General features: G+C 56.7%; 1 protein-coding gene across 2 annotated transcripts in view; it reads right to left on the minus strand.

Moving 5' to 3' along the window:
* CACNA2D2 (calcium voltage-gated channel auxiliary subunit alpha2delta 2) overlaps nucleotides 1-15,329 on the minus strand; it is a 413,205-nt gene that overhangs the window by 135,394 nt on the left and 262,482 nt on the right. For both annotated transcript variants that reach the window (XM_075939506.2, XM_075939507.2), the window contains exon 4: nucleotides 15,013-15,072. In XM_075939506.2, the coding sequence (XP_075795621.1) occupies nucleotides 15,013-15,072 (60 nt within the window). The remainder of the gene's footprint in view (nucleotides 1-15,012; nucleotides 15,073-15,329) is intronic.

Here is a 15,329-nt window from a genome sequence, read left to right on the forward strand (position 1 = left end):
CCATCTATCTGGCCCCTTGAGCCTGTCAGTGCTTGGGGCATGGCTCTGGAGGTCCTCAAGCAATGAACATGAGCAACCAATGCCTGGCCACGCGCAGCATGGCTGCAGGGCAGAGCTCCAAAGGCTGCTCCGTGATGGGTGAAGGCAGAGAACAGTGTCGCTGACTTTGAAGCCACTTGTTGGGTTCTTTCCTTTCTCCTCCATTCACCTTCCTTTGCAAGACCCAGTGAGAAGCTCAAAAACAAGCTCTTAGTCTGTCCCTCCCCATTTGGCAAAGAGCGATCCCATTCCCCAGAGAGTCTTTTCTAATGGGGCTTGAAATGATCTGGCCTTTTTGTTTGCTCCCTTGTTTTGCACAGGCAAGGTTACTGATGGGTGTTCGTGCCGCACGGTTTGGTGCTTCGCGGGTGAGTCTCCTGCGTGCCCTGCGACGGGACGACACAGCACCAACACCGGGCCGGGTTCTCCAGCCCGCTCACTTCAGGCAACGCCTGCTGATCTGACAAACCATCCCAGGAGAGTCCCGCCTGCAACTCCCAGTTAATCATGCAGCACTGGTTTCATGTCCTGACTGCACGGGGCCTGGAGTTAACTGACACAGCACCGACTGCCAGAGTTTTGGGAGGGCCCATGACACAATCTGAGGTTGATGCCTCCCCAGCTCTCCACAGTAAGATGCCAGGGAGGTGAGACGGGGAGGGGAGATTTCAAGACAGAGCCCGCGTCTCTGAGTGCCAGGTAGCAACACCACTCGGTACATCCAGAGCAGGCGGCGGGGGCGGAGGGGCAAGGACGAACAGGAAAGCGGAAAGGGAAGGGCTTGTTCTGGACCAGAGCGATGGCTGAGGCTGGGCACGAAACAGAGCGGAGAGTGAATCATCTCCCGACCCCCCTGTGTGGCAGGACAGGGATCTCCATTATACAGCTGGGAAACTGAGGCACACGCATGCCCAGTGACTTGACTAAGGCCACACAGGCAATCTGAGGAAGAGACAGGGACTGAAATTGTGGGGGCATGAGTCCCACCCTCTGAAAACCCGTCCTCCACATGCACTCAGCCCTAGCTGGCTCACTCTGTACCCCACCCCTTATCCTGGCTGGGGGCTGTGGCTGCAGCATGAGCCCAGCCTTGTGGGTGGGATGGGGACGTGGCCGCAGGCAGGGCTCAGATCCTGCTGGAGCTGGCTGGTGCAGAGCACTGGTAAATATATTCAACCCCGGCCCCGGGATGGGTGGGCACCATGCAATGTGGAGGCCCTGCCCTCGGATGCCTGGATGCCCGGCGAGAGCAAAGCCGCCCAAATGCACACGCCTGTGGGACGCAGACAACATCGGGAGGCCGGCTGTAATCCCCCTCTGCAAAACCCAAGCCCCCCCATCTGGCCGGGACTGGAGCTTGAGAGTCGGGGGCAGCAGGGCTGTTTGCTAATCGGCCGGCAGGATGAGGCAGGGCCGGGGCCAGCTACAGGCTAACAGCCTGTGTGCGTCCTCTGTGATACCGCTGGGCCTCTCCCCCATCTTCCCAGCCCAGCCGGCCCCGAGCGAGGGACAGTCACCGGACAAAGAAGCTGCCAGGCAGAGGCCTGTGGGGGGAGAAGATGGGGGAGTAGGAAGGGGAATAAAGAGGAACTAACCCAACTACAATTGGCATTTCCCTTTGTGCTCCAAAGGGAGGGAAGGGACAGAGGGACAGGGAGCAGGGGCCGAAGGGGAGCAGCTCAGCACCGGGCCTCCCCCTCCCCCGATCACAGCGTCGGGCACTAACACGTGGCAAGCCCGAGGGGTCCCTGGTCCTAGAGGCTCCCCCGAGGATGCTCCACTTTGGCCCACCCCAGGCCAGGCTCACTGACGTACGTGCCCCCTGTCTGGTGGCCCCCCACACCCATCCACTGCCGCTGCCCAGTGCCGCTGGGTGTGGGAGCAGCTAACAGCACCCTGCATGGCATGGTCCCGCAGGGCACCATTACGGCAGCACTGGGAGAGGAGGGCATCGGAGCCAGCGACTGCACCAAGGAGACAGGACTTGGCTTGGTTGCCAGCTGCCCCAATGGCAGCTAAGACTCCATGAGCATCAGCCATCAGGGCCAGCCTCCCGGCCCGGGTGAGCAGACCTGTGCCAGCAAGGTTCCCTAGCACCCTAAAAAGAGCTGTGTAGCTGGGGAGGGGGGTGGACCTGGGCAGCCCCAGCCCATCCCGCAAGGTAGAAGCAACATCTACACAGCTACTTGAGTGCAAAAGCACCAGCACGGCCGCGTTCCCGTGCTCAGCGGAGCAGAGAGCCCAGGGAGCAGGAAAGCAGCATTTCTCTTGGCTCATTGCAACTCGAACATTGCTATCCTGGGCTCACCTTCCACCCCAGAAGTGGCTGCAATGCAGCTGTGGGAGGAAGGGTTGCTGATTGCACGGCATCTATAGTTAAAAGCTGATAAGCCTGAGTCACCTGTCAGGGCACAGAACTCCCTGTCAGGGCACAGAACTCCTCTGGAAACTAAGATATTATAAGCGGTCTACACATGGTCCAAGTCTGTTCTCAGTTATACCTGGTGCAAATGGGGAATAACTCCCTTGGTTTGGGCAGAGCTGCTCTGTATTTTGGATGGCTGTAACGGGGAAAAGAAGATTGTGAACTTTCTTAGGCATGTGTGTTGGTTTAACTGCATTCATGTAAATCAGGTCAAAAAACAGGTGGGGACACGACATGTTTTGAAACTGTTTTCATTTTGCTGGGCACTGAAATGGAACAATTCTTCATTTTTCTAGAAAATTTTCAGCAAACTGTTTTCACAAAGACATTTTTGGGTCCTCTGATCTTTCTGCTTTTGACCACTAAGTGCTACAAAATGACTAATGCCAAAGGGTTTTCCTCCATTTCTCCAGCTTCGGAAGCATTCCACGTTTCTTTTTGCCACTTTGTGACTTTTCAAAGGCTGAGGAATTTTTGGAAACTTACAGAGTAAGAAAAAGAAAAAGAAAAAAAAGAACAAGACCAAGAACCCTAATCATTAGTCAAGCTAATTTATTTGCAAAAATGAAAAAAGTGAAACCACATGAAAAGGATTTGCTTTTCAAAACCAGAAATGAACATTTTTTGTTTCGTTTCAAAATTTCGTGGCGAAAAATGCCATTGAAAACTGCCATACACCCAGGAAAAAGTCATAACTGAGAAACCAAAGAAAAAGCAGGTGTAAACCAACCAAGAGGGAGAACGTCTTCGGACAGCACGCTGTTGAGGAAACACCCTCTCTGATACACTGCGCCCCCTAGATGATGGCCAACATCCAGACCGACAGGGCTCGGGAAGAACCTCTGCCCCCATGCAGCCATTCCCCCAGGCCCTCCGGAGGTTGGGGCTGTACACAGTACAGAGCAGGTCAATCCCCCTACAGTGTATGTCAACCACCAAACGTGTATTACAACGTGAAATCGGCCCTGTACAATTCCCTCAACACCCCACCTCAGACAAGCCGGGGAAATACACCCGTCGTGCAGACCGGCCTGCGCGCCTGTTACACCGACGTCCTTACTAGACTTGCCTTGCAAGAGTCGCAGTTACAAAACAGCAACACGAGCACATGGGGGTGATCCAACAGAGCTGGAGCGCTGGGGGCAGGGAGTGACGGATGTCTGAAGGGACGATTCTACCCACTCTGGCTCTTCTAGGCACAGGAATCTAGCGGAGAGGCCTGGGGCAACAATTCTCTGCAGACATGTCGGAGGAGAGAAGAGACCGAGGAGCAGGATGCAGAGGAGCAAAGGAGCTTTTCTCACGGTGGCAATGACGGTCGAGGGGAAGAGGAACTGGGAGAACAGCAATCAATGGGTTATGAAGCAGAAAATGACCACTAAAGAAGTCGACTTCGAAAGGCAATGGATAGAATCCTGCCAAACTCACGGCAGTGTGGGAATGGCTTTCTACAGCCACTACGTGTTTCTTGAGGGGCCACGCAGCTGGGGCAGGAGATCAAGGCCAATGATCTGAGCTGGGAAGAGAGGAAGAACAGGATTCCTCAGCGCAGAGGAGGACAGCTGGCCTTCGCCAAGGTCAGGGTGCTGCGCTTGCATGGGAATCAGCAGAAAGGCCCCTTTGGACTGCCACGGGCACTGGAGCCAGTCCGTGCCCTGAAATCTTAGGGTAACCTGGCCTGTTTGATTCTCCTGAGTTTGAGGCTGGCGACCCGCCTGGGACTCCCGGACCACAAGAGGCTTGCAAAAGCCTACGGAGTTGCAGGGAATTAGGAGAGCGCAGTGGCAAGCAAAAGTGTGATTACACCCTGGAACTAGCCCGGGGATCAACTGCAGGGCAGGTGCGGCAGCATGGACGACACCTCACTAGAGACCTAGCTCAATACACCATCACCTGCTGCCCTCTTCTGACAGCTGCACCTCCAAGCGTACAGATAGTTCGGATTAGAAGCCTAATCCGAACTATCTAGTCCGTGCCGCGTGTAGCCGCGCGGCACGGGGTTCGCACTAGCTGGCTTTTAAAAATGGCGGCGCCGGCTTTATGCTAATGAAGCCCGGGAAATTCAAATCCCGGGCTTCATTAGCAAGTTCGGTATGCATACATTACCCCCCTAGTTCGAACTAGGGGGGTAGTGTAGACATACCCTCACTTCCTTTGTTCCAGCCCTTTCCTTAACCGGTGGAACCGGTTCGGTCACTGCCATGGGGCCCGCCAGGTGCCCCCCGCTGGGCCGTGCTCACAGACGGAGGCCAGAAGGGGTCACCCACAGCCCAAGCACAGCACCCAGCAAGGTCCTGACACTACATCACAGGGTGTAAACGCCATCCATCTCCGCCATGGCTTCATCCGCGCAGCAGCACCGAGACGCCGCACATGTGGGACGCCTGGGAACGAAGGAAGGAAACCCGCACCCAGTCCTAGTGTCTCCTGCCCCGCAAACAGCCCCACGGCGCTTCGCTGACCAGCAGCAAAGAGGAAGCACGGAAGGCACAGCCTGTGCCTGCTGGCTGCAAAACGCAAGGAGCTTAGATGGCCCATCCGCTCCGCCGTGCCGACTCGTTTGCAAGGAGCACATAAAGAAGACGGCAGGCAAATCGAGCTACCTGCTGTAATTGTTATAGGGACATTTTGCACCTGTCGCTAGTCTGAGCAAAGTGGCAAAGAGGGGGCTGAAACCTGGTAAACAGCGATGCAGCCCGCGTGCCGGAGTGGCGGCAGCCGACGCCGCCAGCTGTCTGGGAATAGCTGCGCAGAGGAGGGGGAGCGAGTGCCGAGCTGAGCCACCCTGCATGCAGATCTGCTGGCTTGGTGCTGGTACGGTGCCTGCAGAGAGAGATTTGCACACGGAAGCAATCCCTCTAAGAGCATCCAGAGGAGAGGGGAGGGTGCCCACCTCTCGGGCGGGGGCCAGGAAAGGCGCTCTCCCAGGCAGCGCCGAGGACGGGCCTGCAAGACAGACACACCTGCAATGCGAGAGGAGGGCAAGTCAACGGAGAAGGCTCAGGAAGAACTCGGGGCCAAAGGGGGAATTGCAAAGCAGGCTAATCAACAGGATACTGGCCTGCCGAGCCACTTCCAAACTGGGAGCTTGCCTCCGCTCTACCTCCAGCTCTCTGTGAGTGTCTTTATACATCCGGTCACACCCAGAATGGGCAGCGGCTGTCTAGGAAGGAGCCCTGCAGAAAGGGATCTAGGGGTCAGAGTGGACCACAAGCTAAACATGAGTCAGCAGTGTGACGCTAGCGCAAAAAAAGCCAACGTGATTCTGAGCGGCATTGACAGGAGTGTAGTGAGCAAGACACGGGAAGTCATTCTTCCGCTCTGCGCTAGTTAGGCCTCAGCTGGAGTCTTGTGTCTAGTTCTGGGCACCGCATTCCAAGAAAGATGTGGAGAAATTGGAGAGGGTCCAGAGAAGAGCAGCAAGAATGATGAAAGGTCTAGAAAGCAGGAGCTAGTAGGGAAAGCTGAAGGAACTGGGCTTGTTTAATTTACAAAAGAGAAGACTGAGGGGACATGACAGCGGTTTTCAGGTATCTAAAAGGGAGTTACAAGGAGGAGGGAGAAAAATTGTTCTTCTTGGTCTTTGAGGACAGGACAAGAAGCAATGGGCTCAAACTGCAGCAAGGGAGGTTGAGGTTGGACATTAGGGAAAACTTGCTGCCTGTCCAGGTGGTTAAACATTGGAATAAATTGCCTGGGGGGTTGTGGAATCTCCATCTCTGGAGAGATTGAAGAGCAGGATGGACAAACACCTGTCAGGGACGGGCTAGACAGTGCTGGGTCCTGCCATGAGGGCAGGGGACTGGACTCGATACCTCGCGAGGGCCCTTCCAGTTCTAGCGTTCTAGGTTTCTATCCCAGGTAGGGAGGGACAGACACACACACACACACAGAGCTCTGCATTGTAAGACAGACAGACACACACACACCGAGGTCTCCATGGCAGGACCCACCCTCTCAAGCCCCGCACTCTTACTTCTCCGAAAAGAGAGAAATCTCCCCCAGATTTTCCATGCTACCCCTCACCCCCAGACTGATCCCAAAGGAGAGAGTTTGCCGATTCCACCCCTCTGAGGACTCAGAGCCTGCTTGGCTGAAGACCGCTGGTGCGCAATACCGTAACCCAGGACAATAGCTACCTCCGGCAGCGCAGACGCTAGAACACGCTGCGACTCTATTTTATATGTAGCAATTTCTCTCTGGCCCTGTGGCCTGCTACTTCTCGAATGACATGGACACTTGATTTTATTCTGTGCGCGCCTGGGCGCTGTGTTCCGAGGTGTGCCTAGTAAGCTGGGGCATGCCGTGCCTTTGGGAATGGCATATGTGACATGCCTGGGAGTCACCCGCACAGCGGGGTCTAATGCACTGCAAGTGGAGTTCAGAGGACTCAGGGGTGGAGCGCCCCGGTTGCGAACCTGCACGGGGAGAGCGGTGCTGGCGTAGGAGAAAAGCGCTTCTGTTGTCCACGGAGTCAGAACGGGCCTGCGTTAGGCAGGGCAGCGCAGTGCCCCTGGATCCAGCTTCCCTGCTCTGCCACTGACTTCTGATGTGGCCTGGGTCATGTCACTTAGCTTCAGTTGCCTGCAAGTCCAATGGGGATAGCAGCACCCTGCCTCCCTGGGGTGTGTGAGGAGAAGTCAAGCCAAGCCCACAAAGGACACTGAGATCTACAGGTGCAGAGCGCTACCAAGAGCTAGCTGTTGTTCTGACTGCAGAGGAGCCAACCAAGGCAGCAGCTAGCAAGACTCAGCGGCAGGGCCTCACCTCTGTCTCCACAAGGCTCCCCGGGGCATGACAATCCGGCCAGACCCATGGCCTCTGGGTCCCTTCTCCGGGAGCAGGACGAGGCAGCTTGAGGACCGTTTGGTTGTGGGGAAGATCAAGCTTCAACCGCCAAGAGGCTGGAGGAACCCCCGCCGGATGTGGGCCAAGCCGCCATGTGCGTCAAGCACCCTAACTCTCCCAGCCTCCTTTTACGTCAGCACAGAGATGTCTCCCTGGCTCCTCTGCCAGCCCTCAGAGCCCCCGGCGGGGAGGCCCACGGCTGAGGCACGGGGCAGCAGCACGCTACGAAGGCAGCCGAACCTGGCAGCGCGAGTACGGGGCAGGGAGAGGACCCCAGTGCTCGGTGGCTGTCCCGTTGGGCAGATCCAAAGCAGGACTGGAGGGTGTGACAGTTCCTGAAGGTCACCCCAAAAGGCAGCGCTGCAGTCCAGCCTTTTGGGGGGAAGAGCGCTGGCATGTGGTTTCACACGCAAGCCCTTGAAAAAGCGAAACTTCCCAAGCAGGGATCGCAGCTCTGACTGATTGCCCAGCTGATGATTGCTGGAAACAGCCTCCCGGCCGCTCTCACTCCTGCGCTCGTTCCATTTCCCCCTCCACTTCTACAGCAACCCAGCTGCAGCGAGCGACTCGAACGCGTAATGGCCCTGCCATTAGCACTAATGCATTCCAAACACTCAGCATCTGCCGCCGCGCAGTCAGATGGAAACACAAAAATAACCACGCTCGGCGCAATCTGTCCGGACCGCCGGCTGGAGGTTAGGAAATGGCTCCCCGGGAGGGCGGCGCGGGCTGGCCAAAATTCACAGGGCGCTTGGGAAAGGACGTGAAGGAGGAAAAGCCGCAGTGTAACTACGGAGCAAGGGAAAGGAGACGGGGCGGAAGCCCTGCCCGGAGACACAGCACCAAGTGTCTGCCACACCAGCTCAGTGCACACGCCTGGGATACCGGGGCGGGAGAAAACCCTTCCCTTTCGCCAGGGCGTTAGCTGAAGGGAAGCCCTGGTGCCTTGTGGCACATGCAGGTGCCAACCGAGACGCAGGGAAACCGTATGGCCCGAGACAGGGCGTCAGTCCTTGTGAATGACTTATTTCCCCTCCCCCCCGGGCAGGGTGCTTCGGCTCCTGTATTACGGCTTCTCTCGAGCAGGAGCGATGGACAGCACGCAAGCCCAGAGCAGCGAGGAGCGGGAACGTGTGTCTGCATCCTGCTGAGTCCAGGCGTCCGTCTCCAGCCCTGGACTCTCGGAGGCACCTCTCTGCCCCCCGGAGCCCTCATCTACCAGCCCTGCTAGCCCATTTCTGAATCCCCCACCCCACTGACCGACTGCCTTCTCCGACCCCGAGCCTCTCCCCACCAGCCCACATCCGCCAACGCACCCTTGTCCTCACCTGCACCCCCGACCATTTCTGATCTAGGCTCTGCCTAAGCACAGCGCTGCCAGTTCCCCTCCACCCTGAGCAGCAGCGCACGCTGCCTTCTGCTCCGTTCAGACCAGGCTGCTGAACACGGAAGTCGGTCCTGCAGGACCAACGCGACTGTGCCCACTTGCACCACAGCTCAACTTGCCCCCATCTGTAAGTGTCCACAGCAATAGCTTGTGTATCTCCCCCGTGCGCTCCTCGCTGCAGCAATCCAAAAGACTTCCCACTGACACCCGGGCAGAGAGGGCGCAGGGGGGCCCGCTGGTGCAGGCTGCCCCAATCTCTGTGGAAAGTCTCCATTTCTATCAAAGTATGTCTGGAACCTAGAGAACAGTACGATTCTACGGTTAAGCAACACAAATACAGCAAGTGCCAGGGTTAAACCAGAGCACACATCCCCTTAACTCTGCCCCTTTGGGTAAGTACTTTGCAATGGGCTGATCACATGGCCATGCTCTCGGTCAGATAGTGCAAAATCTCTTTTTATTTTGCTGCAGCCTTAGGGTGTGTCTAGACTACAGGGTTTTGTCGACAAAAGTGGACTTTTGTAGACAAAACTATACCTGCGTCTACACTACGGCTGAGTTCTGTCGACATAATGTTGACAGAACTCGGCAGTTTTGTTGACGGCTGTAAACCTCATTCTACGAGGGATAATGCCTTGTGTGAACAGATTTCTGTCGACAGAAGGCGTTATATTGCATCTCCACTGTCCTTTGCGTCTACACTGTCATGTCGACAAAGTGGCTTGCTTTGTCGACAGAACTGAATGTAGTCTAGACGCTCTTTGTCGACAGAAGCTTTGTAGACAGTATCTTTCGACAAAACTTCTATCGACAAAAGCCTGTAGTCTAGACGTACCCCGACAGATCACATGCAGCATCATGTATTCCCATGTACTCTAGAATCCATGACACACTCTCTCTCTCTCTCATGCGCATGCACACACACACACATGCACAAAATAAACGTCGTATGCTGTGGGAAGGAGTGCACACACACACACACACACACACACACACAACTTCGTATGCTGTGGGAAGGAGTGCGTGCGCGCACACACACACACACACACACTAAACTTCGTATGCTGTGGGAAGGCGTGCGTGCACACACACACACACACACACTAAAGTTTGTAAGATGTGGGAAGGAGCATTCGTGCTGCTGGAGCTGGGCGCATCAGCCAATGAAGTGGAACGGAGCAGATCTTGCTCCTGGAGCCATCTCTGTGGACCACAAACGGCGCAGATGAACCGATCCTCCCCGCTTGCAGAAGTTTACGCCTTCACATTGTACAGATGCAGAGAAAGAGACCAAAGCCTGGCCAGAAATGCCAGGACAGGCCATTTATTTAATCGCCCTTCTCTTCCCGATGCTGCTCAGGAGCACACAGTTGCTGTCGGGGCCGCAGAGTCATGGCCCACGGGCACGGTGGTGGGTTGCCCCAGGCGTGACTCTGCCCGGGTGGCTATGGTGTGCTGGGAAGGGCAGGAGCAGCCATGCCACAGCGCTGGGCCAGCCGGATAAAGCTGCTGTGTGTTCCGGAGCAGTGCGCCGCTGCACATTGGTTCCGGGTGGCTTGCCCCTAATTACCAGCATTGTGGTTAAGTGGCAGCTGACGGTGCCGTTAGCAAGACTTTCCTACAGACGTAGGTCCCAGGAGCGCTTGCGGCCCGTGCTGCCAAACACACCAGAGCCCAGGTGCACCGCAGCCAGTTTTGCTCGCTGCACACAGCGGTCCCTGTTCGCGTTTGGGTCACTAGTTTGCATCTGGCTGGGGACGGCACAGACCCGCAGTCATGCCTGCCTGCTACCGGCATGGCACACCAGAGGATGACGTCTGCAAGGCCAGAATCCAGCAGCATTATCCCTGGCAGCTGTCACCTCCCTGTGCTGGGCTTCGGCCCCGGCGGTGCCCACCCGGCACCGAATCCAGAGACATGCCAGAGTGACGCGACCACAAGGCTAGCGGGGGGCTCTACGTCCAATGGGGATCGGCACTGGAGAGCCCCGCTGTCTGCGAGCCCAGCGCATGTGCCATGGAAGGAGGGGCTCTCTCAGCTGACCCCAGGGTGCAGAAGGGCAGCGGGACATGATCTTTGTAACGTAGGACCCATGCAGGGGGGAGCGGGAGGGACCACAGCGACCCCCCAAAAACTAATGAGTGCCTGTGGCGGCCCGTCGGGGTTCCCCCGACTCCTGCACCCCCGTAATGGCACGAACAGACTCCGCCAGCCAGTAGAACAGAGGGAGTTTATTGCTTCTCCAGGATACAGCACAGACGTAATCCGGTTACAGGGCAGGCCTAGGATGCCTCAGTCCCCCTTGAGATGGGGGAGCCTGGGCCCCTAAATCCCAGCCCCTTCCTTAGGCTGCTTCCTCCATGATACCAGACAGAAACTAAAAACTCTCTTCCAGCCCTACCCCCAGCCAGTGGCTGGCCTCCCCTCCTTCCTTTGTTTCTCTCCCTGGGGGGTAGCTGGTCCGACAGGTTGGGAGACCCTTGCCTAGTGACTCATCCCCTGTCCTGCTGGGATGTGCTACCGACAGCAGCCAGTGGGGATCACCCACAGCCCCAGCATAGCAACCAGCGAGGTACCAACACTACGTCACCGTGCCACCGCATGCAGCACGGTCCTGGACAGCGCCTGCCCCTGCCATGGGCTCTCCAGGAATCAACAAGCTCAGCTGTGTCCCAGAGGAGCCTGCCCCTCTGCCACTGTCCTGGGAGGCTGAGTGCCTTGATGAGGTCAGAGGCCAGCCCGGAGCAAAGCCTCGATAAAGGCGCTCACCGGGCGCAGCGCTGGCAGGGAGCGGCTCAGAACCACCCGACAGGAGGAACAACAGGACACTTGTGTTTTCCCTGCCGACGTGACGAACACCGATTTCGAGCAGAGGTCACCTCTGCCCTTCCTCCCGGAGTGACGGCGTCTGCCCCAAGGAGCTGACCCCGTAGGCAGGCAGAGTGGAAGGGGAACCAGCGGGACAGATGCTCAACGTCACGCGAGAGGCACCGTGAGCAGCACTCGCATCTCCTGACTCCCAGCCCAATTCGACCCCGGGGGAGCATTCTGCCGGGGACGCCCGGGCGGCCAGGTCCTGGGAGCGAGTGAGGAGCACACACACGGATTCACTAAATGCCTTATCACCAGGATCCGACCGGCCCACTCGCCCTCTCATGCCAGCCTCTGTGGGGACGGGATGGCCCCAGATCAAACAGCCCGGCTCTTAGCTTTGGTATCCCAGCATTCAGTGGGGCCTCCAGAGTGAGGACGTGTGCAGCAGAGGGCAAAGCCAATCCCAGGCGTCTGCTCCTGAGTCTTTCTGAGTAAATGGCCCAATTTCCAGTGGTTCTGTGCAGTGCTCATGGCACCCGGCAAAGATGTGGAAAAATTGGAAAGGGTCCAGAGAAGAGCGACAAGAATGATTAAAGGTTTAGAGAACATGACCTATGAAGCCAGGCTTCATGAACTGGGCTTGTTTAGTTTGGAAAAAAGAAGATTAAGGGGGGACATGATAGCGGTTTTCAAATATCTAAAAGGGTGTCACAAGGAGGAAGGAGAAAATTTGTTCCTCTTGGTTTCTGAGGACAGGACAAGGAGTAATGGGCTTAAAGTGCAGCAGGGGAGGTTTAGATTGGACATTAGGAAAAAATTCCTAACTGTCAGGGTGGTCAAATATTGGAATAAATTGCCAAGGGAGGTGGTGGAATCTCCCTCTCTGGAGATATTTAAGAACAGGTTAGATAGACATCTGTCAGGGATGGTGTAGAGGGAGCTTGGTCCTGCCTTGAGGGCGGGGGGCTGGACTCGATGACCTCTCGAGGTCCCTTCCAGTCCTATTATTCTATGATTCTATGATTCCTGCGGGATGGGAGGGGCCAGACGCGTGAGACACACCGATGCTCCAGCCTAGGCCGGAGCGGAGCAGGACTGCCGGGGAACGTGCAATGTACAGATCACCGTTTCAGTGGCAACTGTACGTTCGAATCCCAATGAAATATGGCCCCTCCAGCCCAGGGCCTCGCGCTGATTTTCCGCTCCCCTGAGCGGCGGCTATGGGCCATTTTGCTGGTGTGGCCTGGCCCCCGGCTCACCTCACAACGGGTCTCCACGTGCATTCCTAGAGCTCCCTCTGCCAGGCAGATGCCCCGGCCCTCTAGCTCCTCGTGTGCTGAGTGTCTGAGGTGAGACGGCCCCTGGGCTGGGAGAACCGGGGCCCAGCAGGAGGAGGAGTACGGGAAGCAAGGAAACATGGACAGACTGGGACAGGCAGGAGCTGCAGCCGTACAGCTGCTGGCTTCCGTCATGAGCTGGCCATGTGGCTCTTTTACAGCGTGGGCCAAGTTCTGTTCCGCACAGGTCAATGCATGGACCAGGCGGGGGTAGCTAAGAGCTAGATCTGGCCTCAGGTCTTACTCCCATCTCCTCCACCTCCTTTCAATTCTTGCTTTATTTCGGTCTCCAGGCCCACAGGAGAGCTTGTCACAGGAGTGGGGGAGCAGGACATGAGACGTCATTCTTCCACTCTACTCCAAGTAGGCCTCAGCCGGAGGATCACGTCCAGTTCTGGGCACCACATTTCAGGAAAGATGTGGAGGAACTGGAGAAGGTCCAAAGAAGAGCAACAAGAATGATGAAAAGTTTGGAGAACAGGAGAGATGAGGACAGACCAGAAGAATTGGGTTTGTTTAGCACAGAAAAGAGAAGACTGAGGGGGGACATGAGAGCAGCTTTCAAGTATCTGAAAGGGTGTCACAAGGAGGAGGGAGAGAAATTGTTCCCTTCAGCCTCTGCAGACAGGGCAAGAAGCAAGGAGCTTAAACTGCAGCAAGGGAGGTTTAGGTTGGACACTAGGGAAACCTTCCTGTCCGGGTGGTTAAACACGGGAATAAATTGCCCAGGGGGGTTGTGGAATCTCCATCACTGGAGAGACTGAAGAGCAGGTTGGACAGACACCGGTCAGGGATGGGCTAGACAGTGCTGGGTCCTGCCAGGAGGGCAGGGGACTGGACTCGATGACCCTCGAGGGCCCTTACAGTTTTAGTGTTCTAGGGTTCTATGATTTTTGCTGTGCCACAAAACACCTCCACTGCACACACCTCTCCCAACCCCCTGGCTACGGCACCTCCATCCCTCTTTGCAAACAGTCCGCTGGCCACTTCCTCTTGCAGCCAGCGCGCCCCCGCCCCCGTCTCTGCAGTGCTCGCGGACTGTGCTAGGAGAGCCATCAGCAATGCTCAGAGAGCACCGCCCCTGCCCCTTGGCCAGCTCATTGCCTCCAGACAATCACACCTTCAGGCATGGCTCTCCGAGCACGGAGATCCTTCTATCCATTTCACAGATGGGGAGAGTCTGACCAGTGACACGGAGAACTACAGGAACCCGGACCCACAGGCTGCGCCCGTGTCTGTATGAGGTTCTCCAGCTCCGCTCACTAGCCGGGGCTTCCTTGAGGAGTAAGAGTCTCCTCCAAGTGAGGAGCGATGGCACAACAGGGGTGGTCTCGCGGAGGGGTTTTTTAGAATCCATTTGCACTGGAAGGAAAACAACCACTTCTCCCTTTTGCATGCCTGTCACCATTGGAGAGCAGTTCAGGCAGAATCCTTCAGAGTCCCGCTGCGCTCTCTCACTGCCATAATTACAAAGTCAAATGCAATCATTAAATCAACATTTTCTCGGCACCAGCCTCAATTATTCCTTCTCCCGAACCAAGCCCAAACCGGAATTACGAACAGGCAGCGGGAAAGCAGGCGCACGAGCACGGGTGCGCGTCTGTCGTCACTTAACACCCGGCCCCCCGCTGCACCGAGCACGCCCTCCACGCGGGGCCCCATGACCACGCCACTCACTCATCCAGAGCCGGCAAAGATGTAAATTCTCTCGGCGGGAACTCAGTCCCAAAGTGTTTAACCATTAGCTCGACCTTCACCTTCTGTCTCCCGACTGCTCTCATTACCTGCGTGCGTAGACAGAGGCCTGGCTGGGAGCGAGCTCGGAATTACTTCATTCACTTTCATTAGGGCTGGCAGGCAGCAGGGACAGAGGACGAGGGCAGGGCAGCTGTGCTGGAACTCGTGGACAAAACTTGCTTTAAAAATCACAGCACGAGCAGGGGCCGAACGGGAACAGGGGCATGAAAAGCTGACAGTTGGGAAGAGAGGAAGACAAAGCCGAGAGAGCAAAACTGGGAGGGCCAAATTCCGCCCCACTGATTTCAGGGGCTCAGCGGGGTCCCGAGAGGGCCAAAGCCAACCCGGGCAAACCACGTGCAAGAGAGCAACCACGTGCAAGAGAGCAACCCTCCCAGAGCCTGTGGGGAGAGTCAGAGCCTTACCCTGATGTTGTCCTGCCAGCGGTGGGCTTTCTGGAACTTCTCAGCCGCCCCAGCAAGTCTCTGCAAACAAAACAAGAGAAAGAGGTGACCCCGGGAAGCTAATATGGCTTGCAAGAACCAGACCCAGCTCATTCCACCCCAGGAGAGAGCCGGCGCCTCGGTTACAAGGGCCATCGGTACCAGGAGTTGGGCCTGAGTTTCTACAGCCTGAATCAACACAGTCCCCTTCCCTCCCAGTGCCCAGAGGAAGCAAAGGGGCTGTGTGAAAGTGTGCAATGGCATCTCCTCTCTCCTCCCCTCTCCAGACACCCCCACCC

Source organism: Pelodiscus sinensis, chromosome 11 (assembly GCF_052426305.1).
Source record: "Pelodiscus sinensis isolate ZL-2025 chromosome 11, ASM5242630v1, whole genome shotgun sequence".
Classification (NCBI taxonomy): domain Eukaryota; kingdom Metazoa; phylum Chordata; order Testudines; family Trionychidae; genus Pelodiscus; species Pelodiscus sinensis.